Source organism: Elephantulus edwardii, unplaced genomic scaffold (genome assembly GCF_000299155.1).
Source record: "Elephantulus edwardii isolate Elephantulus edwardi_28Jun2011 unplaced genomic scaffold, EleEdw1.0 scaffold00013, whole genome shotgun sequence".
Classification (NCBI taxonomy): Eukaryota; Metazoa; Chordata; class Mammalia; order Macroscelidea; family Macroscelididae; genus Elephantulus; species Elephantulus edwardii.
The window spans coordinates 3376432-3389999 of NW_006399763.1; the positions used below are offsets into that span (position 1 = coordinate 3376432).

At 41.3% G+C, this 13568-nt stretch overlaps 1 protein-coding gene across 1 annotated transcript in view; it reads left to right on the forward strand.

Annotated features, from left to right (window-relative positions):
- The first annotated feature begins 676 nt into the window (after nt 1-676).
- SEC63 (SEC63 homolog (S. cerevisiae)) overlaps nt 677-13568 on the forward strand; it is an 86283-nt gene continuing 73391 nt past the window's right edge. The window contains exon 1 of the mRNA XM_006881171.1: nt 677-800. Coding sequence (XP_006881233.1) covers nt 677-800 — 124 coding nt within the window. The remainder of the gene's footprint in view (nt 801-13568) is intronic.

Below are 13568 nucleotides of genomic sequence, written 5' to 3' on the forward strand. Positions count from 1 at the left end.
TGACTTTCGTTTCCACTGTGTGGAGGAAGACCTGGAGAACCAAAGCAAACAATGTTATCACAAGGGAAAATTAAAACCTTAGAGGGCAGTACAAGGTGGGGTAGGGACAGGACAGAGTGGCAAGTCTCAGGTTAGCTGGCAAGAGCTCCGAAGCCAGCTGTTGCCTGGAGAGGTGTCTGCGCCTACCGCCAGGTCCAGAAAGCTCCTCTGGAACCCAGGAGGTTAAGTGCCAGCTCTGGCAGAGGGGAGCCAGGAAACCACGCGGAGAAGGAAGGAGGAGGAGTCCGAGGGTAAAGGGCGGTGCCTTGGGGGAGGACCCACAAGGATTTTGGGGCGGGACCGTGCTTTGGGGGCGGGGCTAAAGACGGACTGGAGGCGGAGCCTAGCTGAGTTTCACGGTTGCGCGCGCCACGTCTTCCTTAGCGAGAGTATGGGTGAAAGACGAGGGGAGGAGAAAACCGAGAGGGGCGGGGACTGTCTTTTTCTCGCGAGAGCTGGGGACGGCAGCAGAGGTGGCCGCGGCGTGTCCGTGAGAGTATAGTGGGGGCGGGGGGCTAGCGAGTCGGCGGCAGCGGCGTTGGTACTACGCCACACGGGGCCGGGGCGCCGGGAGCCAGAACGCCGAGCAGGGTCGTGGCGGCGGCGGTGAGAAGAGAGAGGAGGAGGAGAGGGTGCCATGGCGGGGCAGCAGTTCCAGTACGATGACAGCGGGAACACCTTCTTCTACTTCCTCACCTCCTTCGTAGGGCTTATCGTGATCCCGGCCACATACTACCTCTGGCCCCGAGACCAGAATGCTGGTGAGTCCCGTCGACGCTCTCTCGCAGGCCGGGCCAGAGTGTCCAGGCCCTGCGGCTCCCGGCCCATCCTGCTGCGTTGGGGGTGACACCGCCCGCGCAGCTGGGCCTCGCGTCCAGGCGTCCACCGCCCGCGAGGCCCGGGCTCGGCAGCGTTTCCCTCGATGCCTCCGCGTTCATTGTCCCCTAGCCATCCCCTTCATTGTCCTTCGCAGGAGTTTCTCTTCGCACCTTCTCGCCCATTGTTCTGGACGTTTTGGAGCCAGCCCTTCTGCCTCTTTGTCTTCTGTCTCCGATTTACTGGGTTTTTTTCTTTATGGAGGGAGCGGGGTAGGAAGGGAGGATGGGAATTGGGAGGTGAGAGGAGAGTTGACGAAGGAGAAGCCCAACGTGTAGGCTCAACTCTGAGCCCCCAGCCACTGTCCTTTCCCCGCCTCCGGTTCTCTGTTGCAGGTGTCATTACAGATGTGTTGGGTCCTCTTTGACCTGGGTGGCGTGTCCTGGACCCCAGTCGCTCCCAGCCCCTCTTCCGTGCATTGTGTGTTTATTTCTTTATTCACTTTGTGGGGATCTAAGGCAGTGCCATTATTCTTTTTAGCAAAAATAAGATTTCCCCTCTATTTCTTCTACTTTGGAGTTTCTGTTTATGACAGAAAACGTGCAAGTGTGAAGGATTAAGGCTCTTTTAAATTCACCATTATAAGTAGTTGTGAGATAGCTGGTCAGATTGCTTTTGTTTCTGAATCTGTTCATTCTTGACAACATCAGATTAGAACACAGAAAAATACAGATTACTTAAACATTTTTAAGTTTGAGTAATATTTAGATAACATTTACATAGTTAACATGTGGTGGCGGTTGGAACCGACCCACAGCTGACCCTCATTGGGTTTTCAAAGGGAAGAGATTGCCCATCCTTGTCCTGTAGGACATATGGTAAGTGATACTATTCTTGAAACGTATAGACCCCACAGGAGCCTGAAGAGTTATTTGTGGTAGCATTAACAGTGACTGCTAGGTTTTGTGTATTAACATTTAGGGAAGGCTTTCTGTTTCATCATGAGTTGTGCTAACTGAATTTGCTTACACACCTTTTAAAGTGGGTGTTGTGGAGGCAGATCTGCACTGACCAGTTAATATACTGCATTTCAGGGAAATACAGAGTGTGAAGGATTGAATCAGTTCAAAACTTTGCTTTAAGATTGATTCTGTGCCTTCTCAAACTCTTGCATTGCAAAATGGAACTAAAATAAATGGAATTTAGGAAAAGAGTAGCAAAGGACTCCACTTTTTTATACATTTAACAATAAAATGAAATACCAGTTTTAATGAATATTGCATGCATAGTTTATTAAAATTGGAAATTGAACTTCTGTACCTTCTTTTACATTGTCATGCTTAATTTGTCTGGGAGTTTTGGGCAGTGAATTATTAGTACCTAAAGAATTCTTGTCCTCATAGTTTATCTGCAAAACTTAGGCCATTCTTCTGATGATTTAAAGTTTAATAGGTGCACTTTTCAGTAGTTTTCAGTTACTACCTATTGTGTTTGTAATTTTTTTGTGTAGAAGAAAGAAGAGTGTTGAAGGGAGCAGATAGATTTAGCTAGAATGTTTTGAGATGTTGCCTTGATTTCAGAGATTAGTTATTTTAATCAACACTGACATTTTGAAATTTTCATCATGATTTTTGTATACTAAAATTTGCCCAGTAATTCATGAACTGTTGTGTACCCTTAAGTCAGAACTGGCTCATAGCCGCAGTGGGACAATCACATGGGAGGAGATTGCCCATCTTTCTCTCATCGAGCAGCTGGTGGATTTGAACTGTGTGCCTTTCAGTTGGCAGTGCAACTGCCACCAGAGCCACCAGAACTCAGGCATGTTATATACTTGAGCCCCTCCAATTTATTGGTTGGTATGTGCCGTCGAGTTGCTTGCAGCTCATAGCGACTCTATGTACAACAGCCCTAAACTCTGCTCTGTCCTGTGCCAGTCGTACCATCTCTGATACACCTATCCCGATTACCCCAGTCACTGAAACAATCCACCTCATAGAGGGCCTTCCCCTCCTGCGCTGTCCCTCCACCCTACCAAGCATGATGTCCCTCTCCAAGGACCCTCCTTAAAACATGTCCAAAGTATGTTAGACGGAGCCTCAAAATCCTTGCCTTCAAGGAGCCACCCGGTTTGACCTTTTCCAGGATGAATCTGTTTGTTTTCCTAGCAGTCCATGGTACCCTCAATACTCTTCTCCAGCACCACAGCTCAAAGGCATCATTTCTCCTTTGGTAGTATTAGGAAATGTCATTAGTGACCTGTCTTAAAAAAAGAGGGGAAAAAAAGGGAGAAAATTCATTTGGCCATTTATAAATCATGAACTTTAAATGTTACTTTTTTTTTTTTTAAATATAGGGAGGTAAACCCATTATCTTAATTTCATAGATGAAGAACTGAAATTTATGTGAATTTTTTTTTAACTTAAGTGAATTTTAAGGAACTTTTCTGTGTAGTGAAATCTGAATTAGTTTATCCTGCTGTATAGAAAGTTAAATGTACCATGGGCATTGGTTTGCCACATATTTCTGTTCTCATTTTGGTACCTTTATACTTGGTAGATGTCCTCATGTTAATGTATTTATCTGATCAACCCTAATTTGCATTATGAAAATGAAACACACACTATTTTTCTCATTATGACAATTGGTAGGCACCAGTTAGATTTTACTTTTTTGTAGCTTTGTAATAACTGTGTTGGTGTGACAGTTTTGTAGATTTATAAGCGCTGTTGTGGTGCGATAGTTAAGCATTTAAATTCTCATGTTAAGATTCAAACCTGCTAAGTGAGTCCGTAGGAGAAAGACTTTAAGATGTAGTCTCATAAAGAGGTGTGTTGTTATTGAGTACTGTAGAGTTGGAACCAACCCATAGCTGACCCTCCAGCAGGTTTTCAGAGACTGCTCGTATTTCTCCTGTGAAGCACCTGGTGGATTCAAATTGTGTACTTTTGGTTTGGCAATCTATTTCCTTACCACTGAGTCACCAGAGCTTTCCCCATAAAGAGTATAGTATAGAAAATCGAATGTGGAAAGAAAGATGTAGAATAAAATAAAACACATAAATTATTGCCATTGGTCGCCCTTCAAATCTGGAACTGAACCTATTCCTGGAAATCACACTTCAAACAACAGACAGGTTTGTAAAAATTTACCCCAGAACAAAGTTGAGAAAGCAAGAAAGGATAGAAAACAAGGACTGATTGGTTGAGGGAACTCAAGGAGGAAGTTAGAATAATGCTCTTTCATTGAGAAAATTGCAACTGTTATCAAATAATATGTGTGTACATTATTGAATGGAGGATTAATTTACTCTGTAGACTTTTACCTAAACCACAATTAGAACAAAGAAACAAAAGCTTCCTCAAAACCTGTATGAGGGAGGTTTGCTCATCAGTCAGTGCAAGGTTTACTCTGTCAGTGCATCAGAATTGATGTGTTAACACTCAACAACTATACCAACTTGGGTTTTTTCTTTATAGTTGTTAAGTCCCACTGAGTCTTTTCTGACTCATATAACTTTTGATTGAACATAATGAAACACTGCCCAGGTCTATGCTGTCCTTACAATAATTTTTTTAGCATTACAGTGTTATTAAAAGGATATTTTTGTGATCATTATTTTTTTTCTCTGTACATTTGCAATATCTTAAATGTCAAGGATAAATCTATTATTACAGGTTTACGTAAAGCTCTGAAAACCAAGTTTGCAGCAAAATAATTTACTGGCTTGTACTGACATGAAACTACTCATACTCTTTATCTCACTTAGAAAACACATTTATTTCACTGTTGGAATGCTAATATATTAGATTATTGGTGCTGCAGGACATTAGGGTATAAACAGTATTATTTTTCCAAGAATCAGAAACATTCTGAAACAGATTTATTCTAAAGAATATTTTTCAAACTTTTGTTTTTGTGTCAAACCAAAACCTTGTTTTTGTTTCAAACCTTTTGACATTTACACCATTATTTTTTTTCTAGTCTGAATGACAAAGATGGTAGTACTTGACAAAGGCATTTGTACCTGCAGTCCATTTCTTATTTCAGTTTCTGAGTCTCCTTTTTCTTTAGTGAATAGAGACCAGTTGTTCTTTGAGTAGCTGCTTGCAAGCTTTTAAAAGGCCACATAATAACTAAAATAGGAAGAACTGTCCTTTAAAGGGTGTTAAATAAAAAATATACATTGATAGTAGGAATTTTCAATAATGTACAGAATATTCTAATATTTATTTTTGAAGCTTCCCCCCCTTTTCTTGCTGTGTACTAATCAGATCGCACTGGCAAAGAAGGAGATTGTCCCTTCTTCTCCAGTGGAGCATCTGGTGGATTTGAACCGTGGGCCTTCAGGATTGCAGTGCAGCTTCTTAACACTAGGCCATGAGAGCTTCCTTTTTTGGAAGCTTTTAACTATAGTTTTTCTGTGGAACTGTAAGTAGCCAAATACAGAAATGTAGGTTGAGGAGGAACCAGTCTTTGGAGAAAGACATAATGCTTGAAAGGGTGGAGGGACAGCACAGGAGAAGACTTTGGATGAGATGGATTGATGGCTTAGGACAGGGCAGGCTTCCGAGCTGCGCACATAGGGTTGCTATGAGTCGCAGGCAACTTGACAGCATATAACAACAAGAAGAAGAACAAGATTGAGGTCTACATTGTCCAGCTTATTTGCTAGAATTTCTGAGTTCTGGCAATCTTGATTTTCCAAGGATATCCTCTGAATGAAAGCATGAAAAAGCTAGCTTTGTCAACAGTTAGCAGTATTAAAATGAAGTTTAATCTTTGTTTAGGTTTTTTTTTTTAGGGACACATTTGTGACTTTTCATTTTCAAGGGTAACATTTTATTCATTGTGACTCTTGCAGTCCTTGGACAAGAGGCGTTAGAAGGCACGTTAGAAGACATTGCTTCATTTCACAGATTGAAAAATCCAGGATTTGAAAAATTGGAATGGCTTGGTCATTGGCACATTTGGCATATTATTGAACTTGCTCTGTTTTTGAAAACATTATTAATATAATCTTTCTGTCTTGATTTTTGTCTAATCTCTTGTGCTAGTGTACTTCTAGTAATACCCATTTTAGTAGTGGAAGACCCCATTTGTCTTACTCTCTTGAGTTGTTTACAGGTTGGCTGAATAAGATATCGGAGTATATTTTCTGACAATTGCAGATAAAAGGTTCAAACTCTGTGTGAAATAGAACAGAGGTTCTCTATCCTGACTGTTAGGTGATTGGGTTGCTTTTAAATACACTTATGCCAAGACTCAAGTGTGTCAGAGATGAAGAGGATGGCACAGGATATGACAGGGTTCAGGTCCATTCATAAGGTCACTGTGAATCATATTTAACTTGATGGCACCTCCCAAACAGCATGCTAAGACTTCATCCCCAGATATTCTAATTTAAGTGATCTGGAGTGGATGCTGTGAATTGAAAATTTAAAAGGTCCCTAAGTAATTCAAAAGGTATTCTGGTGGCCTAGTGGCAAGCAGCTGCTCTGCAATCTCCAAAGCATTGTGGTTTGAGTTCACTAGCACCTCTGCAGGAGAAGGGTGGTCAATCTCCTGAGTGATTATTACCTCTAAAAACCGGTTAGAGGGTCAGTTATAGGTCATTTTCAGCTGAGTGGTAGACAATAAGAACAGCAAGGTAATTTGAAAGTATAACTAGATTTGAAAACTGCTGCTAAGAGAACTTTCTTAGTAATAAAGATCATTTCCTAGAGTTGTCAGATTGAGTGACAAGTAGTGATTTTGTTTTGATAGGTTCTCAGTAGTAAGAAGTATGAGTTATTTTGTGTATAGTGTATATGTTTAACAAAGCGCAGTTGTACTTCCTGTAGAACAATATAGTTCTTAAAATAAGAATATTTTTGTAAAACCACCTTTAATATTTACAATCAATTTATCACGGTCACCTGTTAAAGACTTAAAAAAATACTTAATCACTTTGCTGAGATTGGAGTCTTAATGCTTTTTTTATATCTTTAACATTTCAAAATACTTGCACGTATTTTATCTTGCTGTTGTTATGTGCCGTCGAGTCACTTGTGACACATAGCAACCCTATGTATAACAGCCCTAAACTCTGCTCTATCCTGTGTCAATTGCACTGCCTCTGACACACCCATCCCAATTACCCCACCCCAGTCACTGAATCAGTCCACCTCATAGAGGGTCTTCCCCTCTTGCGCAGTCTCTCCACCCTCCCAAACATGATGTCCCTCTCCAAGGACCTGTCCCTCCTTATAACATGTCCAGACTATGTCAGATGAAGCCCCAGAATCCTTGCCTTCAAGGAGTAGCCTGGTTTAACCCTTTCCAGGATGAATCTGTTTGTTTTCTTGGCAGTCCAGGGTACATTCAAGACTTTTCTCCAGCACCACAGCTCAAGGGTATCAATTCTCTTTCTGTCCTTCCTTGTCATTGTCCAACTCTCTGATGCATAACAGGTGATTGCAAAGACCATGGCCTGTATCAGGAGCACCTTAGTCTCCAGAGAGACATCATTGCTCTTGAGTACTTTAGAGAGGTCCCTAACCGCAGACTTTCCCATCGCAATACGTTTTTTTATTTCCTGGCTACTGGTGCTAAGAGTGTTGACCGTGGAGCCGAGCAAACTGAAGCTGTGAACAATCTCAATCTCTTCACCATCCATCCTGATGCTACCAGTTGGTCCAGTGGTGAGAATCTTTGTCTTCTTGACATTGAGCCTCAGTCCATATTGAAGGCTGCAGTCCTTGGCCCTCTGCAGTAAGTACATGAGGTCCTCCTCAGTTTCAGTGAGGAGGGTTGTGTCATCTTCATAATGCAGATTGTTGATAGATCATCCACCAATCCTAACGCCACGCTTCTCCTCATAGAGCCCTGCCTCTCGGATAATCTGCTCTGCATACAGGATGAAAAGGTATGGAGACAGGACACATCCCTGGCGCACACCCTTCCCAATTTTGAACCATGCAGTGTTGCCCTGCTCTGTTCTGACTACTGCCTCTTGGTCCAAGTATAGGTTTCACATTAGCATGATTAAATGTTCTGGGATTAAATGTTCTGGGATTCCCATTCTTCTCAAGGTCAGCCACAGTTTGTTATGATCCACGCAGTCAGTGTTAGCCACAATTTGTTATGATTCACAGAATGAAATGTCTTTGCATAGTTAATAAAACACAAGTAATGTTTTATTGCACTGGGGAAGTCTGTAGTCAGGGACTTCTCCAAATTATTGAGGAGCAGTAATGTTAGTTTGAGGACTAAGGTGTATCTGATTCAGGCCATGGTCTTTTCAGTCACTTGCTGTGCACCTGCAAGCTGAACAATGAATAAGGATGACAGAAGAAGGATTGATGCCTTTGAACTGTGATGCTGACCTTATGCAGGGCAGTTATTGGAATTAACTTGCCAATGGATGACTTTGGTTGTTTCTTTGCAAAGAAAGTTATTTGAAGTAAGCCTTATAAGATAAATAGGAGAAGGGCATTCCAAGCTTAAGCAAAAATGTGGAGGTATTCAGTAGGTATGTGATTGCCACTTAAGAATGGTCCTTGAGTAGGCAAATGCTTCATGCCAGGCTGCTAATTAGCATTAAATGTTCACATACAGAGACTCTTTCAGTAGAAAACTTGGGAATTTACTTCTGAAAAATAATCTGAAAACCCTGTGAAGCACACAGTTCTACTTTGAGTCACACGGAGGTCACTGCATTGAAAGTCCTTCGGTAGCAACTGGTTTGCTTTTTGGTTTTGATTACTTGGGACCAAGTCAACACTTTAGAGAAATTTTTATACTTTATTCTGTAAGTCATTTGACAAATAGTAGGAGGTTTAAAGTAGGGTAATGATCAGTTTTGCTTTTGGGAGCACTGTATGATGACTATTTCTGCGAGTACAGGTAGAATAGAAAGTGGTGCCATGTTGTTGTTGTTGTGTTGTTAAGTGCCATTGAGTCGTAGACAACTCATGGCGACCCTATGAATGAAAGACCTGAACATTTGTATAAGTTTCATCATTTCTCCAAGTTCTTAGCGTTTTCAGAGGCCAGCTGTTTCAGAAGTGGATGCCACTTCTGCTTCCTATGTTAGATAAAGAAAAGCTAGAGGGAGTTGTTATTGATTAGTTGTCTTCTAGTTGGCACTGAATTGTTCAAAGAGTTTTCACACTCCTAAAGAGCAATGATGGCAGTTTAGATACTAGAGTGCACCCAATTCAAGCCACAGTCTTTCCAGTGACCTCTTGTACACCTGAGAGCTGGACATTGAATAACAATGAAAAGAGAAGAATTGATGCAGTTTTGTTGGTATTGCAGAAGAGTGCTGAATATCCTACGGGCCGCCAAAAGAAAAGTTATGTCTTGGAGAAATTGCAACCAGAATGTTTCTGGGAGGCAAGGATGATGAAGCTTCGTCTCAGATATTTTGGACATACTGTTAGGAGAGGTTTTTCCTTGGAAAGGGACATCATGCTGGCCAGGGTGGAGGGTCAGCGAAGGAGAGAAAGACCCTCAGTGAGATGGTTCGATAAGTAACTGCAGTTATGGGCTCAAATATGTCAGGCATAAAGATGGTGCAGGATAAGAGAGTTCAGAGTTGTTTTTCATAGGGTCGCTTGCTATGAGTTGTGTTCAACTTTAACAGTACTTAAAAGCAACAGTTCCTTTTGGACTAAGGAGTGGAGAGTCCAATTTCAGAGGCTGTTGCAGTAGGTTGTAATGTGTGACTATATTAGATAAAGAATTCTAAAGAGTTGGTGGTGGTGTGCATTACATGTTGCACTGCTAGCTGGAAGTTAAGTGATTCAAGTCTATCAGCTGCTTTTAGAAAGAAAGATGGGCAGTATCCTCTTGATTTATAACTTCATAAACCAATAGAGAGTCAGTATGAGTTGGAATTGACTCAACAGGTTTTTGTCCGTTTGTTGGGGGTGTGAGTGTGTTTTTCCCCCCCTAGTGGATGTAAGCACTGTGAAGAGAATGAGAATCCAGTTCAATTTAGGATTTTTTTCATTAATTCCCACCATATTTTCAATCCTGCATTATCAACAATAACAAACATTAACTTACAAGTAGATACATAGGTAGACAGGCAACATGTATAGATAATGAGCTAGTAAAAGGTAATTCACCTTGACCTGCAAAAACTATCCATAGGTTTAGTAGAAGATATCTCTACATACCTATCTGTATGTGTTGTATATAGTAGAAGAGGGATCTCTGGTGATCTTGTCTTTAGGCACTTGTGCTGCTAACCCAAAGGCCTTGTCTCTCTACCAGCAGCTCTAAGGAAGAAAGATGGGCAATCTCTTGTGGGATTTACAGCCTTAGAAACCAGATGGAGGGTCTGCTGTGAGTTAATTCTAATTCTTTGGCAATGAATTTGAGATAATAGAGTTGAAGTAAACAGTTCAAATTTATGTAAGCTTATTTCATGAAACAGTGTATGAGCAAGAATCTGTGGTGATGAAGGAAGAAGTTCAAGCTGCTCTAAAAGGATTGGCAAAAATTAAGCCCCCAGGAATTGATGGCATACTGATTGGCTTATTTATGTATTTATTTATTTTTAATTTTTTGGGTAAAACATGTTGGATACAAGGAGGTGAGGGTTGGGAACAGAAGGGTGAGGATGGGCAGGGATGAAAATTGCAGGGATGCAGTTGCAGGGCTGCACAGTTTGGTTGGTGAGGGGAGCAGGTGAAGGAAATAAAACGGATCCAGTGGGGACCAGATGATACAGGGCAATGGTAAGCATAGTCCAATGGTGATTAAACAAACTGTCTTATTCACTTTTGGGTTTCTCATTTGCGAATTGGGCACAGACTCTCTGGCTTCTTCATGCTGAACAGGGGCGTTGATGTGAAGGGGGAAAGGGAGCACACTTTATCACCTTACTGGTGGTCTTGAGTTAAAGCTGCTTGCCTTCTTGTTCTATTAGAAGATATGATTGGCATATTTCAACAAACAAACGCTCCCCTGGATGTCCTTTCCAGGTTGTACCAAGAAATTTGAGGACAACCACCTGGCCAACTGACTGGATGAGATCTATATTTGTTCTCATTCCAAAGAAAGATGATCTAACAGAGTGGAAATTATCAAACAGTATCACTGATATTACATGCAAACAAGATTCTTCTGAAACTTATCCAAAAACGACTGGAATAGCACATCAGCAGAGAACTGCCTGAAGTGCAGGTTGGATTTAGAAGAGACTTTGGCACTAGGGATATTATAGCTAATGTCAGATGGATATTGGCTGAGAGCAGAGAGTACCAGAAGAATGTCTATATGTGTTTCACTGACTATGCAAAGGCATTTGACTGTGTGAATCACAACAAACTGTGACTAACTCTGAGAAGAGTAGGAATTCCAGAATATTTGATTGTGCTTATGCGAAACCTATACTTGGACCAGGAGGCAGTTGTCAGAACAGAACAAGGAAACATTGCATGGTTCAAAATTGGGATGGGTTTGTGTCAAGAATATATCCCATCTCCATGTCTTTTAAATCTATAGGCAGAACAGATTATCCAGGAGGCTGGGCTCTATGAGGATAAGTATAGCATCAGGATTGGAGGTAGACTCATTACAGTCTGCATTGTGCAGATTACACAACCCTGCTTGTTGAAACTAAGGAGGACCTGAAGCACGTGCTGCAGAAGGTCAAGGACTGCAGCCTTCAATATGAATTGAAACTCAATATCAAGAAAACCCTGTTGGGCTGATTAGCATCATCATGATAGATGATGGTGAGATTGAGATTATTGACAGCTTATGTTTGTTTGACTCTACAATCAACATTCTTCGTACCAGCAGCCAGGAAATTAAAAGACTAATTACATTGGGAAAGTCTGCTGTCAGAGACCTTTCCAAAGTACTGAAAAGTAGCAGTGTCATTCTGGAGACTAAGGTGCGCCTGATACACGCCATGGTCTTTGTAGTTACTTGCTGTGCATCAGAGAGCTGGGCAATGACTAGGGATGATAGGAGAGTTGATACCTTTGAAATGTGGTGCTGGAGAAGAGTATTGAATATACCATGTACTGCTAGGAGAACAAACAAGTTCTTCCTGGTGAGGGTGAAGCCAGGCTGCTCCTTGGAGGCAAGGATTCTGAAGATTCATCTGACATATTTTGAACATGTTGCCTGGCAGGATCAGTCCTTGGAGAGGGATGTCATGTGTGGAAGGGTGGAGGGACAGCGCAGGAGAGGAAGACTCTTGATGAGATGGATTGATTTCAGTCACTGGGGTTATGAGGATAGGTGTGTTGGAAACAATAAAATTGGCAAGGGATAGAGCAGGGTTTAGAATTGTTGTATACAGGGTTGCTGTGAGTCGCAGGTGACTCAGTGGCACATAACAACAACAAAAACATTGTTGACTCAATGGCACCTAATGACAACAAGGGAAAAATCACTAGGTCAGGGAGCTCAGGATTATAGTTGTGGGGTGACATCAAGATCAACTGACATACAACAATCTATCTATAAAGAAATGCTAATATACTTATGTTGGTCAAGTAGCAACTGAGGCCTTAAAAGCTTTTGAAAGGGAGCTCTGGTGGCCTAGTGGCAAGATGCTGCACTGCAATCCCAGAGGTACGCGGTTCAAATCTACCAGATGCTCTGCTAGAGAAGGAGGGGGCAATCTCCTCCTGTATCAGTCAGATCTGATTTGATGGTACACGTAAAAATAATACAATTAAAAAAATTTTTTTTTTAAAAAAAGCTTTTGAGTAGCCATCTGGTAGTGCAGGTACTGATAATGTTCTTTCTACTCCCTCTCCACCCCAGTATTGAACAAAGAAGGGTGAAGAAAATAAAATAAAAGAAATATGGAAATAATTAGTCCAAAGAATTAATGGATCACAAAAACTTAAGGTTCTACCACCCTGAGACTAGGGTGAACTATATGGTGCCCAGCTACCACTGTCGACTACTCTAGGAAGGATTACAATAGAGGGTTCTGGTAGAGATTGAGAAAATTATTGCAGATTCAACAGTCAAAAAAAGATCAACTTTTTGGTCTGGTAGAGACCAGGAAAACCCTCAAGACTATGCCCCTCAGCATTCTTTTAAGTGTGGAATGAATACTCTAGTGGCTCAATTTTTAGCCAAATGAACAGTCCTATAAAGTGAACAGTGGTACAGCAGAGGACTGCAACTTAGAACAGTCATCTAAAAAAAAAAGGCCAACATTTGCCCAGTGATAAAGCTTAGAAGGATAAAAAGGAAGAACGGAAATAGTAAACTCGGAAAGTGAGAAGAGTGCTGTGTTATATTGTAGATATTTTAGTCATTGTAATTAAACAAAATGTGTACAGTGAACAAACTGTTGAGAACCAATTTGCCCTTCAAACTTTCACTTAAATAACGAGTCTACAGATGTTGGTTTTAACTATAGATTTAATTTATCTTGATAATTATAACTGAATCAATTATTTCAATCTTTTATGGAGGTGATTTATTTTATTTTATTTAATAAATTTAACGAACATTTACAGAGAATTTGGATTTCCATTCATTCATTGCTGCACTTCTCTCCCCGCCCAGCCCTCTCCCCTTGCCCCCAGTTCGCTCCTCTCTTTCAAAAGTAAAAGACTCCCTCCCTGGTGCACAATCCCCCCGCACCCCTCCCACTGCCCCAAGTACATTCCACTATGCAACCTTAATTGTGGACTCTTGTGATAACCATAATACCCTATCATACATCGCTTTTAAATTATTCA